The 25,626-nt window shown below is 36.4% G+C and overlaps 1 protein-coding gene across 1 annotated transcript; it reads left to right on the top strand.

Annotated features, from left to right (window-relative positions):
* Positions 1–24,347, top strand: HSPH1 (heat shock protein family H (Hsp110) member 1). Its single transcript, XM_058547956.1, has 18 exons — positions 1–462; positions 3,032–3,089; positions 5,084–5,224; positions 5,939–6,061; positions 7,831–7,930; positions 9,096–9,229; positions 9,677–9,921; positions 10,553–10,781; positions 12,448–12,554; positions 12,807–12,940; positions 14,865–15,073; positions 16,707–16,838; positions 19,423–19,560; positions 20,437–20,562; positions 21,807–21,914; positions 22,016–22,135; positions 22,350–22,511; positions 23,452–24,347. The coding sequence occupies exons 1-18, from the start codon at positions 356–358 to the stop codon at positions 23,656–23,658; spliced, it is 2,580 nt and encodes an 859-aa protein (XP_058403939.1). The 5' UTR covers positions 1–355; the 3' UTR covers positions 23,659–24,347.
* The last annotated feature ends 1,279 nt before the right edge of the window (positions 24,348–25,626 follow it).

The following is a 25,626-nucleotide window of genomic DNA, read 5'->3' as shown; positions in this document are numbered from 1 at the left end:
TCTGGAAAGTTCTGATCAGTACGATACATAAGGCTGAGGAATTGGGACCTCCCCTTTTGGGTCGGTAGTTCTGCGCCGCGCTGCGCCGGTGAGCGAGCGGCTGCACATCAAGGCAGTCAGCCGAGCAGCGGAGCGACCCGCCGGGACCGAGCGCCGCTTTCTCCCGTGCTTCCTCCGCCGCGAGTCGCCACTGTCCCCGGGCAGCCGGAGGCGCCAGACGGGCCGACTGTGCGTGTGTCCGCCCGAGTGACAGAGGAGCGGTCGGAGCCCGCGGGAGCCGCGCGTGGCCGGGGCAGCAGGCGGCGGCCGGAGGACGCAGACCAGACCCGAGGCGGAGGCGGACCGAGAGCCGGCCATGTCTGTGGTGGGGCTGGACGTGGGCTCGCAGAGCTGCTACATCGCGGTGGCCCGGGCCGGGGGCATCGAGACCATCGCCAACGAGTTCAGCGACCGCTGCACCCCGTAAGTGGGAGCCTGTGGGGCCCCGGGGAGAGGAGAGAAACCCGGCGGGGGCTGGGGAGCGCGGGGACCTCAGGCCTGCGGGCTGGCTCCCGAGCGCCGGGGCGAGTGGAGGGCGATGCTGGGAGCGGTGCTCTGGGTACCCGCGGTCCGGCCGGGCAGGACGCTTGCCCGAGAGTAGGGGTGGGGTTTACCGCCACAAATCCGAGAGGGGGTGTCTCGGGGATGCACGGGGCAAAGAGAAGTCCGAGAGTCCCGAGAGTCGAGTCTCCCAGGGTCATCACTTTGGGCGGGCTTCTCAGTGGGGGCCGGGCTGCGGCCAAAGCCGAGACTTTGCTCCCTTTTTTTGGCAAGCTGCAGCCAGCTCCTAACTCGGCCGCCCCCGGTTTCCCACCCGGCTTCTCTGAGCTGGCTGAGCCGCCCCCAGCTTGTCCCCCTCCCTCCGAGCATATCTGCGCCGCAGAGCCGGGCTGCCGAGCTTTTTCTTCCGCATTGTGATTCTCGAAATGAACTGGAAGCTTCCAGAGCCTGTATGCTGCTGCTTGTCCAGTGAGAAGGCGGACTGTTGTTAGCAACCACAGAGTCACTCGTTTGATAGATGAATCTACCTGTTCTTACTCATTCTCTGGTTGCTAACGTTGTTGGCTTTAGTGCCCGGGATCATTTGTGAAAGATGTAAACATTCTTTTGTGCTCATTTTATGAGAGCCATGCAAGAGGAATCATGCTCTAATTTTTTTGTTAATTTTGCGTAGTTTAGATAATGGAGAGAAAATAAAAATTGCATACTTTTTTGTGCTAGTACTCAAGAGGATGGGTGTTGTCAATTCAGTGCTGTATTTTACTGCAGCATCGGGTGGACAAAGGCTAACATTTTAAAAAGCAACTTTTTGGGGGGACTTATTTTCTGGAGATAATAAACATACCGGAATGTGCTCTGATGAAAACACTCACTCACTTCTGAGGGAAATTAATGTAGGTATTAATTTGTTTTTAAGCGACTTAACCCTAAGGTAAAAAGCACAGAGTAGTGAAACATTGAGCCCAAAGGTAAAATGATTGGGCTCATATCTCGGAGTGCAGATGAACGTTTATGAAAGTGAAGGGAAAATCAGAAAATAAGCAAACATTTGACAGTACTGGTAGCATTGGGAAGACTTCTTCCTTCCTTGAGCATCCGGTCCATTTACCTCTGCGCAAATCTACAGTCTGTTCTTGCGTTGTGCGAAGGGTTCTGTAATTGGAGTATGGTAAGAAAGAAGATAGTGTCTCAGGCCTTTGTGCCTAGGTGCAGTTTACATCTTTGTTCTTTTTGATCCAATAAAAGAAAGAAAAGCTGGTAAAGTAGAAAAAAATTGTGCATGCAGCTATAGTGACCACTGTAGAACTAAAGACAACAGGGATGGCTCTAAAAAATGTAAACTGAGGGCAGTATTGGCGTTCCCTTTAATATTTTTTGAGAAACAGATGTTTGACTCAATTGCATTGGCTCCTATTAATTTCTGTTTAGTATAATTAATTTGATTCTCCCTTTGGAAAAATGAGTAAACTCATTCTGCAAGTGTATAGTTATTTTGAGCTTAGAATGATACTATTTTTGAGAGGTCTCTTAAAGGTCTAGCCTTTGCTTGAATACTTCTCTGGCTTTTAGGATGCTGTTTAGCACCTGCTCAGATAATCTAGGTCTAGGATGTCTCTATTATAGTAAATTTAAACTTGATTCAGCCTGGTATTTAATGCCCTTGGTATATTCCCGTTTTGTTCACCTCATTTACCATTTCTCCTATCTGACCTCTAATCTAAAACCTAATTCACGTACATCCTCCTGAGGAGACTTCTTGTGCTGCTGTTCCATTTCCGTTGCTGAGAAGGCTGTCTCACAGTTACAAGTCACTTTTCATCTCTTCAAAGCTGACTTAATGTAACTGATTATTCACTCATTTTCCTCAACATCTATATTTGGTACTTGCTCTACATCATTTTTACTTGGCTTCCTCAAGTGGAGTCTTCCATATGGGACCTTCTTGTGCTTTTAAACTCCAGAAGCATAAGTTAGGCCCCCTTCTTTGGGTTTATATAAGAACTTCTGATCTTAAAGGGGCAGATGGTATATCAGGACAGCAATAGTATGACAATGCTACTTAGATTTATACGGAGTTGGTAACTGAGAAGTAGAGTTACACCATATTTTTTGTTAATCATGTTTCTAGGGCCGAGTTAATAATACCCTTTAACTATTCAAAGCATTTTCAGAGTTAATGTCTACTTCCCAACAGTTGGGGACCTGGAGAGTTATACTGGTACTTGAGGTGTTAGAAAATGTCCCCTGAGCCGTGAGCAGACTCTTAGGGGGGTAGGACTGCCACCTAGATTGGATTCTCAGAGTAGCAGTTAAAGTGAACACCCTTCAAGTGTCTCACCAAAGCTTTGGACTCCAAAATTGTGCTACATTTGTGCCCCCTCCCCACCAACCGTGGGTAGGAAATTATTATATTAGAATTTTTCTCTTGTCAGTTAAAAATGGCCACATTTGTCCTGTTTAACATTTTTGAAACATGTGGTTTGTATTCTAGATCAGTCATATCATTTGGATCAAAAAACAGAACAATTGGAGTTGCAGCCAAAAATCAGGTATGTTCTTTAGGAGAATTCTGATCACTTTTTAAGGGGGAGGTTTTAGAAGTAAATTCTCAAGGACATACAAGAGTGTGAAATATCTAAACCAGTCTATTTTCGAGTTTTAGAAATGTAATGCAGGTGTTCTTTATGAGCTCTTACATGGTTATTTGTTGCTTCTGTTTCCTTCCTCTTGTTTTATTGAATAAGATCTACTTTAACTTTCTAATCTGCCAACGTTAATTTCTAGTAACTTGACCACCTTCTAATTTACCTAATTTTTAAAAATTAGAAATAAAACACTTGAAGTTCTTTCATGTGAAGTCTCATGATTCTTATTTAAGAGGTAAAGATTTCTTCTAGAAATTCTGTGTTTAAAAGTGTTTTCAGGTTACTTACTAATTAATGTATTTGTCTAGACCTGTGCTGTCTTATATGGTAGCCATTAGCTACATGTGGCTATTGAGCACTTGAATTATGCCTAGTTTGAATGGGAATGTGAAGTAAGTCTAAAATACACATGAGATTTCGAAGACTTGAAATAAAGTATCTCATCACTATTTTATGTTCAGTCCATGCTGAAATGATAGTGTTTTAGACATATTAGGCTAAAGAAGTTATTAAAATTAATTTCACCTGTTACTACTTAACGTGACTAAAAAATTGACACGTCACTCCCTAAAATTTAGGGCTCACATTGTAACTGTTGAACTCTTGGGATTGGGGAGAAAAAAATAAAGTAGAAAAATATGAAATCCCTTTTGGGAGATTAAAGAAGATTAAATATTAAAAAAGAGACTGAAAAAATTATTTTAAATAGAGAAAATAGTATCGCTAAAAAAGAAACAAAACTCTGGAATACTATATTATGGCTAGATGGGACAGATACAAGACACAAGAGGAAAAAAAACAGAGAAGAGAAGAGGGTATCCACACTCAAAATGACAGTCTCACAAGGAGAGAGGCACTTGAGTGAAGTAGCGGTTTCCCTAAATGTGCCGTTGAGAATATTGATATCCCAGACCTAAGATTCTGTTGTGTTTTTGTAGTTATGTGAGGAGAATAAGTTGAGGCTGAGGTCTAGTCTGTAGATTACTAGATATACTTCATCTCAGTTTTAGAATCACAGGGAATTTTAGTATATAAACATACTTAAATTCCATATTGTTTGAAATCTAGTACTGCCAAGCTGTAATTCTTCCCTTTAAACGAAGTAGATCAGGGGAAAAAGTAAATAGTAATAAACTGTTGTGGTATTTTCAAGCTTATAACTTTAAAAGTCTTAGTTTTTAATCTTTTATTTTAATTATTTCTGTATTTTGAATAAGGTTCCCACTGCTGACATGTTTTGAGTGGAATATACTATGAAGTGGGACTTTTTAATCAGAGCCTAATCATCAAAACTATGTGCATGCAGTTAAAAGCTTTATGTCATTTAGAATGTTTTTGAATTATCCTTGCCTTTTCTGCTTTTCATAATTAGTATTCTATACTATTGGTAGGAAAAGCAATCCATGTATTTTGTGGCACAAAGTATTTATCCTGATCACTTAGCAATTTATTAGACTATAAGAATTAACTTATTAAAAAAACGTAATTTGACTGTAGTACTTGTAGATCTCCTAATTCATTCATTCATTGAGTATAAAACTTACAAGTTTAGTGGGGAAAAAGGGTGAAATAAAGTGATGCAGTTCTTCATGGTTTGTTCAGAGCTTTAGTGATAGTTTCACTATCTTTAAGTTTATCTTGAAGATTTTGAAATCTTTGTTAAAATTTGTGGTGACAATATTGCCTCTTGTTCCCAGTCACTGCTTACCTTCTGGCATTTCTGTAGGAAATGGAGAAAAAATAAAGTCTCTTCACTGATGGAGAAATTCAGGGCTCTGGGGAAAGTTACTTATATCTCTGTCATTTGAGTTGTACAGGTGACTGTCTATAAAATTGGTGTAAGTACTGATAGGTATTGAAATTAGAAAAAAATTTAAAATCTCTAATCTCTTTTGCAGCAAATCACTCATGCAAACAATACAGTGTCTAACTTCAAGAGGTTTCATGGCCGAGCATTCAATGACCCCTTTATTCAAAAGGAGAAGGAAAACTTAAGTTATGATTTGGTTCCAATGAAGAATGGTGGAGTTGGAATAAAGGTAATGTAATTGAGCAACCTTAGATTCCTTAATAGGAAACTAATTCATCATAGAGAAAAGTACTTAATTCTTAATAAATATTTAATAACTCAGATTTCTTAATTGGACAAGATGGTCTTTATTCTTTTTTTGTCTAGCTTCTTTTGAACTGTAGGTATATATTTAAATTGTCTTTGAAAATTATTCAAATGGTATATACTGCTGTAACTTAATTGTGTTTCTTGTAAATTCTTAGCAATTTTAAAATTTAGGTTTACTTAGTGGTGTTTAAAAAAGTCTAAATTGTGTTGTCATGTTGAACAGAAGTCTGTTCCAATACAGTCTGGTTGTTTGGAGAGCAAAACTGTAATACAACCAGAAAGCTTTTTTTCAACTAGCAGAGGCATTCCTGTCTTATGATCTACACAAAATATTCCAGTGATTTATCTCTTCAGTTACAGCGGAAATTGACAACCTTCTATAATGTTTTGACGAGTACTTGGATGGGGGAAAAATCTGCCCCAGCTTTTTTTTTCTCCTCTTCATCTCTAGGGAAAAGGTCTTTCTTGCTTTTTTCTTTGCTTCCCTTTCCTTTCCTCCTTTCTTTCTTCTTTCCTAAACAGCTATAACAATAAAGATTTTCTGGAAGAGAATATGTAGTAATATTTGGAAGTTAGTATTAGCATGTAGCTTTAAGTACTACAGTGTTGAAGACATTTTCTTTCCTCCATGTAGGTAATGTACATGGATGAAGAACATCTATTTAGCGTGGAGCAGATAACAGCCATGCTGTTGACAAAGTTAAAGGAAACTGCTGAAAACAATCTCAAAAAACCAGTAACAGATTGTGTTATTTCAGTAAGTAGAATTCAGCAAGGCAATGTGTTTTATTTTAATTTGCTTTCTTTATGTTACCCTTAAGTATCAAGTGTGTGAAAGCTGTTCTGTTACTAGCGATTAAAATTCTACTGGATTGTAATGTTCAGGAGCATTTCAGAGTAGGTTTGAGTGGTATTTCCAGCCAGAAGTTGCAAAGGTTCTTGAGTAGAGGTGCAAATCAGAATCTTTTGTGGGTCTTTTTGAAAATACAGACTGACTGGTTGAATCGGGGGTATTCTGATACAGTTAGTTAATGTACTGTTAGGCAACTGGTATACTCGTACAGGAGCTTTCCAGAATTCCATTCTTAGTTGAGAAGCAGTGGGTTAGAAGTTTTAAAATAAAACCTACCAGTAGTGACAAAGTCTAGATTTTCAGCACCGGCAAGCCCACTACCTTCAGTGGTTATCAAGGAGTAGTTAAAAAGGATGAAAGTCATCTTTTATTTGGACACTGAAAAGGTAGTTGTAAATTCTGCTCTCCCAAATGCCTAGTGAACTTCTTGATCTGCTCTGGGTTGTAACCTGCACCAGGACTGTCTATATAATGGACTTACCTATCCCATAGTCTTTGCATTATAGCTTGGGCAGGGTGGCCTGCCCAGATCAGTCAGAAGTGTATCCTAGAATATGAAAGAATAGAGGCAGAAGGGCTAGCATTTCTCCCATTGCCCTTGCAAGATAGAAGATGTTCTATTAAAAGAGTGTCTGGCTGTTGTTTGGAGAAGTAATATTAATCTCTGATAAAATTAAAGAATTAAGTTATAAGTCAGTGGTTTGTCATCCTTCCTTCCTTTTTTTTGCCACAGAGCCTTTTTTTTTTTTTTTCCTTTAACCTAATAGGGAAAACTGATGAAAGTCGTGTTCTAATTTGAAAGGTGAGCAGAGACCTCCCTTTGCTCTTGCCCCTGTCTCTTTCTGAAGCATCTACAAATAATTTGGGAAAAAATGTGAAAGCCACTGTATTAAGTTTTCTCTTAGGTACTTTCCAGTTAACTGATTCTATGAATGTATTGTTAGATGCTCTTCCTGAAAAGTGTCCTAGTTAAAATGCTGTCCTGGAAAGCAATCAAAAGAATCTAGCTAGAAGCATAAGTCAGCACTATAAGAAACTTCATCCCTTGAGCTGTTTTTGCTCTTTTTCCTCTTAGGAAAATTAACAGGCTTTGCCAAAAACTGTTTTTGTAATCTTAACAGGTCTGCTGAATTAGAAGGTACTCCATTGTCTATTAATTTTTGAACTGAACAAATAGCAAAACTAAAGGGCAGTGGCATATGATAGAATTAGCTGTGTATTATCTTTTAAGTTCCTGTAGTCATTGCCTATAGTTTAATTATATTTAACATTAAATGTTGACTTAGCATTATAATTTTCAAATGTCAGTAGAAATTTAAGACTAGTTTGGAAATGGTATTTCGTCCACTTAAATTTAAAGATTTCTATTAGATTTAAGTAACTGTCAATATGTCTTATGAATACTCCTGATTAATTTTTATTTCGGGTTGAAATTTGGTTCTAATAAAGATTAGTTTGATACTATAATTTTAGGGTAGTCTTTACAAAAGTAGTTACTGATGTGAAAGTTAAGGAACTTGTTAGAAACTGAGAATAAAGTTCTACTTCTGTTTTATGACTTGGCTAAGCACCTGTTTACCCAGACTGTTGTGAATTTATTACAGTGCTTGTGAGGAATGTGTATGTATTTTGTGTTCTAGATAAGTTAAAATTCTTTCCTTTCTTGTTTGTAGGTCCCCTCTTTCTTCACAGATGCTGAGAGGCGATCTGTATTAGATGCTGCACAAATTGTTGGCCTAAACTGCTTAAGACTTATGAATGACATGACAGCTGGTAAGAAAAAAACTACTTTTGTGTAGAAGTGAATATATTATCAAAACAGAGTTAAAACACACCAGGTACTATCACTAACACTTTTTCATGTAAATATAGAAACACAGCTTACTAAAAAACATGTGTTAGATTTGAAAGCAAAGATTCCAGTTTTTCAGATGCTTATGTTGAATGAGAAATTGGCACTTTGTCAAATTTATAAATCTGTTTTCATTAGAAAATTCTTTTATATATATTTCAATCCTCTGAATTAGTTGTGTAGGATTTCGTTTATTTCCTTATATTGTTTTTATTGTTAAGAAAGAAGTTTTCCCAAAACCTTACGATTTTGGGTTTCACAACTACCTTGACTTACAAGTATAGATTTAGTTTAAAATTTTTTTCCTTATATATTTACCAAATATATGTAGTGAGGTGTTGGACCTTCATCATCTATCAGATACTGATTTAAGCTGTCCCATTGTCAGACATTGTGTTAGGTGGGATGTAGTGGTGAGCACAGCAGTCACTATTGTCTCCTAGAGCTTTTACCAGTTAATTAGGGTTACAGACGAACAAAAAGTCAGTTACAGTTGAGTGTATTCAGGCAAAGCAAATAAGACTTTTTTCAGCATATGTATTTCTCATAGTTTTTTTTTTTTTAAACTCTTAAAGTATTGATAAAGGTGTGTCCTTAGGTATACATGTTTAGAAATATGGTGGTTTCAAAGTTCAGAAAAAGGTAACACAGATGCTTTAAGGTAGATCAGTTATTTGCCTGAGATCTACAAAAAGAATTGAGAGGAACTACAGTTGCTGGTAGTTTATATTAAATTCTTAATTTTTTTGGATAAGCAGTCTCCTGGCAGGTTGTGGTTAAAATGTAAGTATTGTGTAATGAGTCTGATATTGTTTGTGGTTACATTTCATTGTATTCACACCATGTATGTTTTCTCCATCACGTCTTCATATATTGAAAAGTGATAGAGCATTGTTCTAAAATCAGAGAGAGAAAAAGTAATTGATGCCAAGAAAATTAGTATGAAGTCAGCTATAAAAGGAATGTGTTCACTGTTAATTGTTTGAGGTATAGTCTAAGTTTCCTGCATGTGTAATTATATTGAAAACAATGAAATTCCTAAGCAAATGTGAACCAAAGAATTGAAACATACTTATTTTTTTATAGTTGCTTTGAATTATGGAATTTATAAGCAGGATCTCCCAGGCCTGGATGAGAAACCTCGGATAGTGGTTTTTGTTGATATGGGACACTCAGCTTTTCAAGTGTCTGCCTGTGCCTTTAACAAGGGAAAATTGAAGGTAAAGTCATAAACTGGAACCAAGTGACCAAAACATTAAATATGTTGTATTTATCAGTACTTTAAGCTACTGAGCTGCTTGACTATCCTCTTTTTGAAATGAAGAGTTTGGGTAGTGATATTAACAAGGAATTGTTCCCTAAGATTGATCTCCATAAAGATGATGTAATTGTCTTAGCATGCTCTTAGTATTCTTGCTTAGGAAAGAAAAGCTTTTTAAGATTATCTTCTATATAATCATGAAAAGTCAAAAATATCTTAGAGATCTAGCATTTCATTTGGATTTTGTAGTTACGTTTCTGCTAATTGACTTGGATTTCATGTTGTTGTAATGTAAACAGAAGCCTTGAGCCTATTAGCCTTTAGTTGTTTGAGTAGCAATGTTTAAGATTCTAGTTACAAATGTGATTGAAAATAACCAGATTATTTTTTGTTTTAACTAAATTAGGTACTGGGAACAGCTTTTGATCCTTTCTTAGGAGGAAAAAACTTTGATGAAAAGTTAGTGGAACATTTTTGTGCAGAATTTAAAACTAAGTACAAGTTGGATGCAAAATCCAAAATTCGGGCACTCCTTCGTCTGTATCAGGAGTGTGAAAAATTGAAAAAGCTAATGAGCTCTAACAGCACGGACCTACCACTGAATATCGAGTGCTTTATGAATGATAAAGATGTTTCGGGAAAGATGAACAGGTGTGTCTTGAATTCTGCCAGATTAAATGGAAGGAACTTCTTGCTGAAACTAATAGCCCAGGTGTCAGTTGTGGCTGTGGTGGTGTGAGTCTTGGCCCACGTTTCAAGATCCTATGCTACATGCTGGAAAGGCGCTAGCACCATTAGAACTAGGTCACTTCTGCAAAGAGAGTTTAAAAAAAAAATCTTTGCTAAGTGCCCTCGTGATGATGAAGTCTTTTTAGTATTTTTCACTTTTTAGTATTTCTTGGCCAGTAATTGAATAATGGTTTCTCAAAATTTTACAAAAATATTTTGGAGTGAAAATAAATATTCAGAGTAATGAGAATCAGATCACATGAAACATTGAGTAAAATGGCGATCTTAATATAAAAGTGATTTCTTTTAGTAATATCAGTAACACTGACTTTCTCCCCCAATCCCTTTCTGCACCTGTTTTGTATATTTATTAAAGAAAAAAGTTACAAATTATAGTACAGTTAAACTTGGTCTCTGTGGAATCCAGGGTGTTTGAGGGAAAAAATGAAATTCCTTGGGTTGATAAGACTTTCTGTTTAAAAAAAGTAGGACAAGATATTGGCCTTAAGATAACTTTCTAAAGATTTATAAAGTGTTTCTCTTATTTGCCAAGGGCACAATTTGAAGAACTCTGTGCTGAACTTCTGCAAAAGATAGAGGTTCCCCTTTATTCATTGATGGAACAAACTCAGCTCAAAGTAGAAGACGTGAGTGCTGTTGAGATCGTTGGAGGCACTACACGAATTCCAGCTGTGAAAGAAAAAATTGCCAGATTCTTTGGAAAAGATGTTAGCACAACGCTCAATGCAGATGAAGCCGTAGCCAGAGGGTGCGCACTGCAGGTACTGCTTCCTCAGCCCTTCTTCTATTGGTACTCATTCCTTACACTGTTTCTCCTCTATTTCATCATGGTGGGGTCAGATAGTAAGCAGAGCCCTGTGCCTGAATAGAATCACAAGGGAGTTAACTTTTAAATAAATCTATAGGCTCTGGGGAGACCAAGGTCTTCAAATTTGGAAGATCCAGGAAATTAAAGGTTGAAAGAATTATGGAACTAGTGTTTCTCAAACTGGTGATTAGGAACAGGCATGATTTTGAGGGGGAATCACAAAAAACACAGCTGTAAAGCACTAATTAGTTGTGTGGTGGTGACACTTGTTGCAAGGTACATAAGAGGGAATTAGAATGGCAAATCTGGTGTAATTAGAAATTGATTTGGGGGAAAGTTTGAAGGGTTAAGAGCATTCGTTAACAGGAAGTGTTAGAAAATAGCTACTCCCCCTTCCAAATTGATTTTAACTTGCTTATCAAATAAGAAGGCAGTTCAGAGGCAGGAAGTTTGCTTGGTAAAGCAAAAGCACCAAGTCTAGAGGTTATTGATAAAAGAAAATTAGTTTATATTTAGGATATTATAGTCAAATCCAAGTAGTTTTATCTCAAGTTTCCAGTTAACATGTTTGAATTTTGGTCTAGTTAGCACAGTTTTTTAATATAAAGTGAGATTCTGTAGACAAAGGTATTTAGGTTGACTACCCTTTAAAACTTAAAAAGAAGAATATGAAGGTACTGATTATTACTGATAATCCTTTGTCTTCTCAAGATCCATCATGTTTTATGGGATTTTTGTTTTTTTCTTGATAGTGGAATATGCCTCAAGTAATTCTAATTCCCCAAATGTTAGAAGTTTATGGTTTTCTTTAGAAGTAGAGCTTATTTTGGCCTCTCTTGAGGGATCCTATGCTAATCAGAGATTAACTTTTAATTTAGTTTAATCATTTTTGTGACTAGTCTAAATCCACCTCACTGTTGGGTGTTGTCTACACCAAATTTGAATTTACCATTGCTTATTTTATTTATAAAATTACTTGAAAATATGAACATTTGGGGTTTTGCCTTTTTTTTAGTTCCTTAGACATTTGAAAGGTATTGTGGACAGAGCTGTTTGTGGGTGTTGTCAACTGGTCTTCCCTTGGTATCCACCGGGGGTTGGTTTCAAGACACCCCTCTGATACCAAAATCCGTGGATGCTCAAGTCTCTTAAATAAAATGGAGTAGTACAGTGAACACAGTTGGCCGTCATATCCACGGGTTCCATTCAATTCCTCTGTGTCCTCGAAATTTTGATCTGTGGTTGGTTGAATTCATTGATGGGAAACCCAGGGATGTGGAGTGCCAACTGTACAGAGGGACACAGCTTGTAATTGAAATTGCTATCAGCAAGGCATTTCTGGAAAGACCGGTGTTTTTTCCTAAGCCCCTGTGAAACTTAATGATTGCTATCCTAAGAGCCATTGTTATTTGTCTTTATATCTAGTGATTGGCATAGTATTTAGATGATAAATCATTTATACTTAAGATGACAAATCGTTTATGCTTATGGTGACATATATTGTAAGCAGTTTTTGAATTTAGACCTACCCATTCCATTTGAATTCAGTTTTATATTAAAAAGTAAGTGAAATTATTCATGTGCTCAGGATAATCATTTCTTTCTTTTCTTTTTTTAAGTGTGCAATCCTTTCCCCAGCATTTAAAGTTAGAGAATTTTCTGTGACAGATGCAGTTCCTTTTCCAATATCTCTGATCTGGAACAATGATTCAGAAGATACTGAAGGGTATGTAGCAGAAAATAATTTTCAGATATTGTATTTTAATATAAAGAGGAAAAATTAACAAATGGCTTACAGTAGACTATCTGATTAATCTAACTGGGATTTTCCAACAATCGAACCTATCAAAATATTTCTCTCATTTTGGTGTTAGAAATGGTGAGATAGAATTGATAACAGATTTTAGAATGTGTTCTGTTTGTATAGCACAGCAAGCTTACATACTGGAAATATTGCATGCTTTTTCCTTTCCTCTAGTGTCCATGAAGTATTTAGTCGGAACCATGCTGCTCCTTTCTCCAAAGTTCTCACCTTTTTGAGAAGGGGGCCTTTTGAGCTAGAAGCTTTCTATTCTGATCCTCAAGGAGTTCCATATCCAGAGGCAAAAATAGGTAAGCAATTAATTATGTGTATTTACTCTCTTAAAGACTTACTCAGTATACAAACTTAAAAAATTTCCTTATTCTTAGCAATGTTGAGTGGAACTTAATTCCGTGTAAAGACATTTTCAATTTAGAATAATGGTGATGGAGCAATCTCTTCATGTTATTGATGAATAAATTGGCCTATAGAGATGAAATGACTTGCTAGTGCTGCTGTTAACTTCCAAGTATGGATATTTAGGAACACTTTAGTCTCTTTCCTATTCTAATATAGTCTGTACTTAAAGGGTTATCATCTGCTTTTAATATTAACCTTTGCTCTAGGTGAAATGTTACTTGCAAAATGTTACTTCCAGTTTAAAACCTGCCTCGGAAACCATTGAAACTACTTTTCAAGTGTACCTTTGTATTGTAGTCTCTTTTGAAAGTACATCTTTTTGGGTACATTTTTCTTTGAGAGGCTTAACACTCTGCATCTGTGTTGACCCACAGTAGCTCTGGAAATCTGTGGGAGGGCTACAGGCATCTTCTTGCATGACTGTGTCTCTTTCCCAGGCTGTGGGTAGAATTTGCCAATATTGCTCAATCTTTTCAGGACTCACTCTTGCCCCACACCTTGTCGTAATGAAATTGTTTGAAGGAGTCAAACCTGGCCAGTTGTGCTTTCTTTCTTACTACTTAAGACTATGTTCTGACACAGAGGACATTTTTTTTTTCTTTTTCAACAGTGTTTACAAATTTATTGGTAGGAAATTAGTTTAAGAAATCGTTGAATAAAGACTAAAATTTTGACAGGTTGGATTCTATGTCTTATTTCCCCATTGTGCAGAGAGTAAAATCCAAGCCAAGCCCTTAAGCATGGCATTAAATTTTTCGTGTTATCACCAAAACAGAAAAGCTTGCACATACTTAAAGAACCATCTTACATCTCTCTCTCCTGTGAGTCGTCTTGGATATTCCAGAGTAAATGCTGTTTCTTTAAATGGGTCTTATGGCAATTATCTCCTGAACTAGTGATTTGATCATTAATCAAGGTCAACACCTTTCACTAACCTAGTAATTAAATCTGTAACTTTCTGTGTGTTTATGTAGACAGCACGTTAAATACAAGGCTGTTAAATCCCGTATGGTGCTTTGCACATAATAGGTTTGAAATAACTTAATTTTGGTTTAGCAGTCTCTGGAATAACAGTACTGTTGGTGGAGGTGATAACTAACACTTAGTACTTGGTTTCATAGCTTTAAGTGCTCATTGTAAACACTTACTAACTCAATCCACAGAAGCATAGATAGGTTAAGTAACTTGTAGCAGGTCACAGCCAGGATTCAAGCCCAGATAGTCAGGGTCAGCATTCTTGACTACTATTTAGTAGTGCTCTGGAACTACTCTGTTACACATAATAATTTCAGGCTTTGATACAGGTTTTAGCTTACCTCTCCTGTTTAAAACCAGAAGATGTTTTGAGTATTCAGTCAGAAAAACAGTATTCCCTGAAAGACCCTGTAGGATTAAAATGCAGCATGTACTTGATAACATCTGCCTTATACTTGCTAACAGATTTTCATGTCTAGTTTGTGCTCACCCATCTGGAGAAAGAGGGTAGGAGGAGGCAGGGACTGCTTGTTATCAGTATCTCACACACTGTCTGTGTCATAAGTGTTAAATAAAAACAGTCACAAGAGTGCCCTTGCTTTCAAAGGTTTTATGGCATATTAAGACTAATCTCAAGTATTATAAGTATACTTTATACTTAATAAATCTATTTCAGGAGGTTATGTTTATCATATACATTAAAGGACTTAAATCTAATTCAGTTGATAGAGAAAGTGGGGAGATTTTGGAATAGCAATACTTTCAAGCTTTATTTCTTAGCCTTTTCTTCCTTATGGAAATTTAGGTTCAGTTCTAAAATTGTCAATTTTCTTGTTTTAGGCCGCTTCGTAGTTCAGAATGTTTCTGCACAGAAAGATGGAGAAAAATCTAAAGTGAAAGTCAAAGTGCGAGTCAACACCCATGGCATTTTCACCATCTCTACAGCGTCTATGGTGGAGAAGGTCCCAGCCGAGGAGAAGGAAGCGTCTTCTGCTGAAGCAGATATGGAGTGTCAGAATCAGAGACCACCAGAAAACCCAGACACTGATGTAAGTTGGTGGATAAGCCTTTGAGTTGGAATATATAGTTGACTGAATTCTAAGCTATAAGAGAAAGGTAGGGAAGAGTTAAAATATGTTTTTCTTAAGTTTGGTTAGAATTTTGGGTAATGATAATAGTAAGTGTTAGATGATGGTAATATACAGCCTGGAGTTAGGTGAATTGTGATTAAATTCTGTGTAGCTTTATTTGAACTGGCAAATAATTTAGAGTAGGTAAAGTTTCTTTGAATTGTTTTTTAAAGACAGACCACATATTGAGAAGTCAAATGTTGACTGATGATTGAGAAAAAAAGAGTATTACAAAATCTATTTGGTGACTATATACCAAGTATTAAAGCTGATATTTTTTTTAATTGTATGGCAAAATTGGCTTTGGTATCACAGAACTTAATTGCTTTTATTTACATGGTTCACTGCATTGTAAGAGGAAGGAAGACAAGTGTCTGTGTAGAGTATAGAAAGTTGTATATTGTTCATGTTCTTAATTTAACTTTCGTTAGCATGCATGTTAGTTTTACATGGTCAAGAGAAGAATTTTTAGAAATTTTAAAATACATCTGCTATTATAGTTTACTTCTGGGTAAAAATCAGAAATAGCTAAAATGAAGAGGCAGGCACAGTATAGGGTTTTAGTTGTGATGTGAAAAAGTGTGATATCTCATGGTCAGAGAACTCTATTATCACTGTTACCCATTCCTAGAACGTTTAAGGAATGTTAATGTCTGAGCCTTAGTTTTGTTCTCATCTAGAAAAACTTCAATATAATGAGTTAAATGACCAGTGCCATCGACTTTCTTTTTTGGCTACAGACATTTTCCTAATGCCTGTTGTATCGCTCTCTTTGTACCTTTTGGATATGTATATCAGGTGTGCCTTGCTTCTAAGTACTTCAGTGTCTGCCTTAGAATCTTGAAGCTCTAAAAGGAAAATATGAGAGACTTCAGGGTGGGCAGAAAGTAGTTAGATTAGAATGTTGCAGGCTTCTCCCAAAGATGGGAAGAGATCATAGCAAGCACTGCTTTATTGGGGCTTGAGGTCTTAACATGTAGCATATATTCTTTATCCTGAGATCTTTGGAGGTGTAAATAGCTGGATCACAAAAAGAAAGTGGGGGCAGAGAGGGTCTTGTGTATCTATAAGCTGAAATGATGAATACCCGAATAACTGATAGTTGGCTCTTTTATGTAACTGTTCAGTTCACTGAAATGGAGATAAGTCGAGATGCATGATGGCTGCTGGTGAAATTAGGTTTTGGAAGCTTGTTTCTGGGAGAAAGGCCTGGAGTAAACCTGTTTCCTGTGCTTTTGAGAGTTAATTTCTGTTCAAGACTAGGTGAAAGTTTCTTTAAGGAGAGTTCTTGATTGTCATCACATCAGTCAAAATGGCTACTACTTGTGTTGTTTAACTATATTAACCATCATTCAAAGAATTTCTTACAGGTTTAAAATTTCTAAGAAGTTTTCAAATATTTTGTGTTCATTTTGGTTTTATCCAGTATCTTTTCCCCTCACCTATTAAGATTTCAGAAATTGAGTGTACTGTCTTTGGTGCCCTATAACCTTTTACATTTATACAAGTACACCTGCTTTCTACATCCTTTGTGCCTGGGCTTTCATTTCAGAAAAATATCCAGCAAGACAACAGTGAAGCTGGAACACAGCCCCAGGTACAAACTGATGGTCAACAAACCTCACAGTCTCCCCCTTCACCTGAACTTACCTCAGAAGAAAACAAAATCCCAGATGCTGACAAAGTGAGTGACTCTTCTAGTTCATTCCATTAGACAATGTTGCAACATGTGATCATTAATGATATCATTAAATCTGCAGTTTCAAGAGCAAGCACCAAGTTACCTTATTTTATGTAGGATTTTTTTTCTGTTCATTTTCTATGTGTTTTTCAACTAAAACCAGTTAGAGATACTCAAGTTCAACGAAGAGAATTGAATATCCTGCTTTAGACCTGAAAGCTTCTCTTGATTAACTGCCACTCCAAGCAGTAAGAGACAAAGGCATAGCATTGGTTGTCTTCTCTAGTTCTAGAGGCATCTGCTGACGCAAGGAGCGGACACAGATACATCCCAGTGCTGTGTGGCTAGTTTTCGCTTGAATTAGTCTGATGATAAATACATGGGCTATAGGAGTTTAGTAAACTTTTTGCTCCTTTCAGATCACCTGTCAAATTTAAATAACTTAATTATGATGATCTTTTAATAACCAGATTGTATTTCAAAGTAATTATTCTTTTGCCCTGATTCCTCTGTATGTATTGGAAGCTAAATTAAGTGGTTGTGTTGTGTCCCTTGAAAAATGATAGCTTTAAATCAAACCTTTAAAATTCCTTGTCAGATGGACACTGAGAAATTTCGGTTGTTATTCCAGGTCACTCTGTGCTTTGCAGAACTTCATTCTTTGTGCAAGTTGTATGTAAATATTAACCTTTCTTAGTGGTTTTTGGTTTTCTGTCACATTCTGAGGATAGAAGTTTTTACCCTCAGATGAATTATGGAATTGTTCATTGGTGTCAAAATATGTTTTACACTTTGTAAAAGTTTCCAGTTTTTAATTTCCCATGAGCTGATTGATCCTCTGGGGGTCCTAATATGAGCTATAGGTCCTAATTCTGAAAGCTGCCTTCTTTTTCTCCTGTTAAAGACTCATATGATGGTGTAGCAGCATTGCTTTTTTTGCAATAATAGCTCCGTAATTTCAGCCGTACTCCACTTAGTGTTGAGCACTAATTGACTCATGCCAGTAGTCTCATTACCTGTCTAGAACATGACATTGGGTAGGATCTCATGTTCTCACTTGTAGGTGGGACCACTAGCATCAAGCCCTTTGGAACATGGTCACATATAACTCCTTGGAAGGTTCCTCATGCATGCCATGTCAAATGCCATTTTCTAATATATTGGTTTTGTCAGTAGTTGGTTTAATGTTCTACTACCAGATAGTCTTATCCGGACTTAACTGCCACATATGTACTGTCATCCATTGGTTTCCCAAATATCTGTTGCACTCCTGTGTTTTGCTGGGTGTAGGTGTCATCTGATTCATTTTTTTTCTTGTGGTTCATGTCCCCCGAGCAAGCACAGTATATTGGAAGACTCGCATGTGCACTGGAGGGAAGAAATAGGGACTGCAGGCTGATTGACTAGATCATTGCTAGTGATGCTTACAGCTTACAGCACTTCACAGACATGTGATTTGTAAGAACACTGAAATAGAAGTCTGGGAAACAGGCATTCTTGTCCCATCTCTGTCTTTGTAATTTTAGGCAATCCACTGAACCTTTTTCAAGTCCCAGTTTCTTCTGTAAAGAATTAGAATTAATTCTAGAATTTTAACATCTGTTATAGCTCCCCAAATTATCCAGTGATGGTGCTTGTTGTGCCTCATGGGCTAGTCTCTTCCTGTTTAACCATCCCAGCCCATCAGGGTACATGTGACATACCTCTTGTTATCTTCTAAACTGTTGTACAGCTGAGTTTCCTAAATTGTGTTCTTTGTCATTTGTGCTAGTAGGAACCTGCAGAAATGGAAATACATGGAAAAGGCTTAGAAAATTAAAGGCCATAGGAGATACTTACTTCTTTAGCCCTGTATTTACATATTTTGAAAAAGCTATGATAAACCATTACCATTTGCTGCTTCATTCCATTTGCTATTTTAAGACTCTCGCATCTCTTTTTACCTTGCACAGTTCCTTATGAGAAGTGGTATGACTCAAAGGCAGATAGTAGGAATAAGGATATATATATATATATGATCTCCAAATTCAGTAGGACATTTTAAAAGGCACTCAACAATGTAGTGCTAATTGTAATGAAAGCAGGTATAATACTGGGATATTAGAGACTCAAATGTATATTATAGGAATAGAGTTGATCCTAACAATGTTCAGCATTGTCAAAGTCTATCTTAGGTTACTGTTAGATTCTAGACTATAATTTAAAGATGTGGTAATTCATAATTTAAACATGTGGTAATTTAATAATATTTTTGACTTTTCAGAGTCACAAACATTGCTTAAAGAGATTAGAAAGTAAAGACCTATGAAGAAAGGCTTTAGCAGGAGAGATTAAATTTGAGTTTAATAGAAAAAGAGGAAAATACCCTGGTGAATTCTTGAAAGAAAGTGTGGCATGTTTAAGTATAATTGCAGCCCTGATTTAAAAGGAGCAGGTGGGAATTAGATGATCTTATACACTGTCCGAACTTTATAATTTTAGGGATTTTATTTTTGCCTAAGTCATCAGTAAGTATGATAGGGAGATTTTTTTTGTTTTTCAGGGATTAAGAATTTTTCCTTTTTTTTCTCTTACCCCCTTTCCCAAGGCAAATGAAAAGAAAGTTGACCAGCCTCCAGAAGCTAAAAAACCCAAAATAAAAGTGGTGAATGTTGAGCTGCCTATTGAAGCCAACTTGGTCTGGCAGTTAGGGAAAGAGCTTCTTAACATGTATATTGAAACAGAGGTAAGACTTGAAGTAAATATTTTTATTTTGGAATACATTTAGTTGTTTGGCCCTGTTACCCATATTTCTAGTAGATAAACGGCTATAATTCTTTCCCATATGCCAAGTTTTACACAATTTTAGGGATAAGATGAAGACAAAACTAAGGGTTTTTTCAGTTTTATTTTTTTTAACAAGTTTTGTTTATATTTTTTGCATCCTTATTAAAGAGATCTATATCATTTAGGTAATTCTGCTTGGTATAAAATTGATTGCCCAAGTTCTTGTGAAGAAATTGGATGCCAGTATGTCCTAGCACAAGGCACAGTACAGTTGGTATCTCAGGCCACACTAAATATTTCTGTTAAAATACATTGTGCTTCTTGGTAGTGTAGAATATGTGAAATAATTGAGATTCAGTTTTCCTTTACTGAGATGGGAACATTGTGTTTAGAAATTTATTTAACAATAAATTATGCTCCATTTATTTATATTTGACAGATACATGGACTGTAAATAAATTTATCCTTCATTTAAAAATGTGATGACCATTATACATTGACCAATATTAATCCCAGTATGAGACAACCATATAATACATAAAATTATATAAAAGCATTAGATTGGGTTTTTTCCCCCTTAGTATTAAATCTGAAATGTGAAAGCTATGTAATTTATTATATAATGTTAAAAAAAAAAACCCACAGCCCATTATATGTGTTTAGAAAACGAAGAACTTGGTAGGATTTGTCGGAAGAATTATTAGGTATAAATTAGAACTGTTAACGCTATTTTTTTTGGTACAATTGTTGGTTTTGTTAACACTGGAGTCTAAATAGTTAAAATTTAGTTAGAGATAACAGAAGACTAGAATTAACCTTTTCTGTTTTCTGTCAGGGTAAGATGATAATGCAGGATAAATTGGAAAAGGAAAGAAATGATGCTAAAAATGCAGTGGAGGAATATGTGTATGAGTTCAGGGACAAGCTATGTGGACCATATGAAAAATTTATAAGTGAGCAGGTAAGTTCACAGTTCTTTTTATTCAGATAATCTCATATAAAGTGTTTAATATCAAATTTAACATTTAAATCTCTACTAGAGTATGTAACTTGAGCTTTTGGAAAATAGAAAATAACTTGAAATAGAAATTGTATAAACAAAGTCAGGGAGAGAGAGGCTCACTAGTGATGTGGAGTTTTATTCTGTTCTGCTTTATCCCAATGACTTCAGTTTTTACCATCTGGAAGAAAGAACCTATCAGACATTTATTCAGAGTCTGCAACATCATATTTATAGGGGCTAGAAAGATAAATGAGAGAAAATACTTGCTTTCAAAGACGTCAGCCTTTTTTTTTTTTCCTATGACTCTGGTCCTTTCATTGCTCTCAGTCATTGTTTTATCCCATAAGACTTGTTCATCCAGTCATTCCAAAGGTTATTGGGCACCATTATTCCCCTTAGCCCTTTTCTAAACTCCCAAAGTCAGTATGGCTCTGAGTAAATCCCAGAAGTACAACTGTGAAAGATGGAACTGGGAAGAAAATAGGCTAGATGGAAATCGAGGATGGGTTAGGGATTGATTCTGACATTAAAAGATTTTAAACCCAGGAGTCTATCTTCATCCTAAAATCCTTGGGCTACCTTGTAATATATTTCAGTTCTCGGCTCTGCCCTGACATTTCCTGGGTTTCTTATGGTTGGGATTCTGAAGTAGAGATGACCCAAACCAGGCTAGACCTTCTAAGGCTAGAGTAGAAATACATGCTTTATATGAATTGATTAAGAATGATTTTCTCATGTTCAATGCTTGAATTATCAACTTGTCTAGTTTCCCTTTCAGTATTTGATAGTTGTAGAAGTCAATAGAAAGTTCCTAATCAAGACCTAATTGTTTTGGAGAGAAGGAACATAATTGCTTTTCCATAACCACATTTCAATGTATAGATTGTCCAGAATTAGAGTTCTAAGAGACAATATTATAAGTGAGTAAGAGCAGTTTACCAAAAATTCTCAACTGTCCCTGTGCGAAAGACAGAGAAGCCAAAGAATAACTGTTAATCGCTCGTGTAAAGTAACAGTACGGAGCTAATAGTAGAGTGTTCATTGCTCCTTGATATTTTTTGGTGAAGAGAATCCAGCTGATCAGAGTGCCTTCCTAGAAATAAAAGTAGCCGTTTAGTGCTTAACACTTCTGAAGATGACTCTGTTGTGAAAACTTTAAAGTAAGATTGCCACTAATATTGATTCTCATGTTTCATATGTAGGATCATCAGAATTTTTTGAGACTACTCACAGAGACTGAAAACTGGCTCTATGAAGAAGGAGAGGACCAAGCTAAACAAGCGTATGTGGATAAGTTGGAAGAATTAATGGTAGGCCCTTCTCTCTGCCTAGAAAGCAGTACCTATATTTTAGACTATAGACTTTTAAAATATAAGTATGACAAATATTACTTCGTTACATTTCGTTTTAGAAAATTGGCACTCCAATTAACATCCGGTTTCAAGAAGCAGAGGAGCGGCCAAAAGTGTTTGAAGAACTGGGACAGAGGCTGCAGCACTATGCCAAGATAGCAGCTGACTTCAGAAATAATGTAAGTCTTTGTGTGCGTAGTGAGGAAATTACCCTAGATTTTAGTAAGCTAATATTTAAGTTGAGGAACCTTCATTGTGAACAAATGTTCTTAAATGAGAAATTTGTTTTTGGTATTTGAGACCAGAGGTAGATTTGGACTTCATGGCAAATTGAGTCAAATTAGATTTTACTGTTACTTAATTCTTCAGAATGACCATGCTTTTTCCATTCAGGATGAGAAATATAACCATATTGATGAGTCTGAAATGAAAAAGGTTGAGAAGTCTGTTAATGAAGTGATGGAGTGGATGAATAATGTCATGAATGCTCAGGCTAAAAAGAGTCTTGATCAGGATCCAGTTGTACATGCTCAGGAAATTAAAGCAAAAATAAAGGTGAGTGTTACTGTCTACTGTCATGTTTTCTTAGGGACTCAAGTTGCAATCATTTGAACTTTGAACCATAGCCATTTTTCCTATAAGTCTTTCACCTCATCCTTACTGAGACCAGATTTCTTAGTTCATGTCACAAAATATAGACGACCTTCTAAGTTTCTGTTAAATTTCCATTTCTTCATTTATTCATTCAGTTCAACAAATATGTTTGTTGAGCCCCAACCATGTGCCTGCCATTGTTCTAGGGATTGAACTTTTCAGTGTACACAGTGAGCCCCTACCCCTGTGGAAGTCACCTGCTAGTGTGAGGAAGACTTGACAATAAACAAGTACAGAAATATATCAGGTGCCATTAAGTTCTGAGGGTAAAGATAGAGTCAAAGGAGGTTAGGAAATTCTGGACAATGGAGAGGACTCAGGTTGGTGTTTTATCAGGTAAGGTCTAGCTGAGGGTGTGAGGCTTGAAGGGAAGTTGGGAAGAAAACCAAGGAACTGCTTTCTGTCTGGAAGAGTATTCAAACACAGTGAAGGTTAAGAAAATGTGAGCCTTTGAAGTCAGTGGGCTATAAGCTTGAATTCCAGCTCTTTGCTCACTAGTTTTTCTGATCTTGAGGTTAAGTTACTTAGCCTCTCTGAACCATTTTCCTCTTCCATGGGTGGGGATCATAATTCCTACCTTAATATTGTTGTGAGGATTAAGTGAGGCAGTAATATGTGAGTACTTAACAAGTCCCTGACACATCATAGAAGAGTATTCACTTGTCTTTTGATCAAGCCTCAGTCTGTAGTTTTTGGCAAGTATGAGTAAGTAGAATTCTTTGAGATATGTTCTAATTGGAGCCAGTAGAAAAATATTGGTTCAGGTGTGTAGAAAAGTAATTGAAAATGAACTGGATGGATCTGAGTTAATCTGATTACTAGTTTTGTTTTCCTTTCTTAGGAGTTGAATAACACTTGTGAACCTGTCGTAACACAACCCAAACCAAAAATTGAATCACCTAAACTGGAAAGAACTCCAAATGGCCCAAATACTGATAAAAAGGAAGAAGATTTAGAAGGCAAAAATAATTTTGGTGCTGAACCTCCACATCAGAATGGTGAATGTTACCCTAACGAGAAGAGTTCTGTTAATATGGACTTGGACTAGATAACATTAAATTGGCTTAGTCCTTCAATTAATAAAGTATTTTTGCCATAGTATGTGATTCTACATAACATACTGAGACTATTTATATTTTCTTTTTTAAGGATGTTTAGAAATTTTGTGTATTATATGGAAAAAGAAAAAGCTTAAGTCTGTAGTCTTTATGATCCTAAAAGGGAAACTTGCCTTGGTAACTTTCAGATTCCTGTGGAATTGTGAATTCATACTAAGCTTCTGTGCAGTCTTACCATTTGTATCACTGAGGATGAAATTGACTTTTGTCTTTTGGAGAAAATAAAACAAACAGTACTGCTTGTTCAAGAGGGCTGTGATTAAAATCTAAGTGTTTGTTCCTGCCAAGGTAGTTTTCTTGCATTTTGCTCTCCATTTCAGCATGTGTGTGAGTGTGGATGTTTATAAACAAGACTAAGATTGATTTCATAATGGCTTTCTAAAATTAATTCTGTCAAATAAAATACGACTTTTTGCTTTGATATTAAAAATCCAATGAGTAAAGCAAAAGCTAGTGAAATGTGTTAGCAGCATGCAGAACAAAAACGTTAAAATATATCTCTCGTTATACAGTACATTGTCATGTGAAGGTGTAAAATGGAAGAAACATTGATTCTGTTTGTAACTGATATTGTGAAGCCTTTTATGAGCTTTAAAATAAAGTTCATCTTATGGTGTCATTTTTAAAAGATTTTGTGAGTAACTTAGAGAGGGGATTGGGGGAGAGTGGTATAAACTATTGTAGCAAAAATGAAGTTATTTTGTGTGAAAATTCAGCTTTTCTTTTTTGCTTCTCCTTATATATGCTATCACTTTTTAAATGAAAATGACTTTCTCCAGATAGAAAAGTAGCACATTTAAAATTTTGTTAAATATGAAGTTGAATATAGTTTATAATCCACCACCCAGAAAGAAACATTGTTAACTCTTGTTGCATATCCTTCAAGCCTGTTTCTCCTAATGATGGGTATGTGTGTCAGTATGGGTATAAGTGTTACAGTGTGGTGTAGGTTGTTTTTTAAAACTATATATACCAGAGAAATAAGTACCAGGTGTTACACTTCCACTGCTGTACTGAGTTCCATTATAAAGACATACATAAAAATATTTTAACCAATCCCAGTGTTCATGGATTTAGGTGTTTCTCAAGTTTTTGCTGTTCTAAATAATGACGCATTGAATCTTGTCTATCTGGTTATTATTTTCTAAGGACAAAATGGAAGTAGGGTTGAGGACAGGGTGGGGAGAAGATGTGCACACTTAGGGCCAGTGACAGTAACCACACCACCCACTCAGGTGCAGCAGTGTGTGAGCCTTAATGAGAGCAAGTTTCCTGCACCAAGGGAGAATTAATCTTCTAACTGGTGCCAGTCTATGATAATACCCACTGTTGAGCTGCTATGTACCAAGTACTTCACATAGTTTAGTCCTTGAAACAACCCTAGTGGTTAAGTAATTTACAAGATCACAGAGGAAGTAGAGCTGCTAGCAAACCTGGGCACTCAGGTTACTCAAGTTTTAAAGCCCACCCTCCAAACAGTCATTTTGCTGTAAGTAAGTTGTCTTTGTGTGTCTGGTGTGTACTTCAACATTTTAAATTGATTTGCCTATTTGTATTTCATGAATAGTCTCATTTGTAATGTCTGAATATTGATTTTATAGAAAACGTTCTTAGTAGGGATATTAACCATTTGTCACGTAGTCAGCATTGCCCCACTTTGTAATTTCTTTTGACTTTTGCCATTAGAAACCTTAAGTTTTTATGTAATCTATCCTTTTATGGTTTGTCTTGTCTCTTAATGCATGCTAATACATACTCAATGAATATATACTTACCCTTTGAGAGGTGAGGATAGGTTAGTGTTCTGTGTACAATTGGGAAGCTCATAAAAAAAGACAAAGATTTTTGAAAAATATGAATGGGAAAACATTTTTTTTCCTACTTTGAAATAGTACCTG

This window comes from Diceros bicornis, chromosome 9 (genome assembly GCF_020826845.1).
Source record: "Diceros bicornis minor isolate mBicDic1 chromosome 9, mDicBic1.mat.cur, whole genome shotgun sequence".
NCBI lineage: Eukaryota > Metazoa > Chordata > Mammalia > Perissodactyla > Rhinocerotidae > Diceros > Diceros bicornis.
This window is presented reverse-complemented; position numbering and strand designations above follow the sequence as displayed.

What these genes read in the sequence shown, in the direction of transcription:
- HSPH1 (XM_058547956.1), top strand. Translation starts at nt 356, where the DNA reads ATGTCTGTGGTGGGGCTGGACGTGGGCTCGCAGAGCTGCTACATCGCG. An exon ending in GTTTCGGGAAAGATGAACAG is followed by an intron (nt 9,922 to 10,552) that starts GTGTGTCTTGAA and finishes TTATTTGCCAAG; the next exon opens with GGCACAATTTGAAGAACTCT. An exon ending in AAATCCCAGATGCTGACAAA is followed by an intron (nt 16,839 to 19,422) that starts GTGAGTGACTCT and finishes CCCTTTCCCAAG; the next exon opens with GCAAATGAAAAGAAAGTTGA.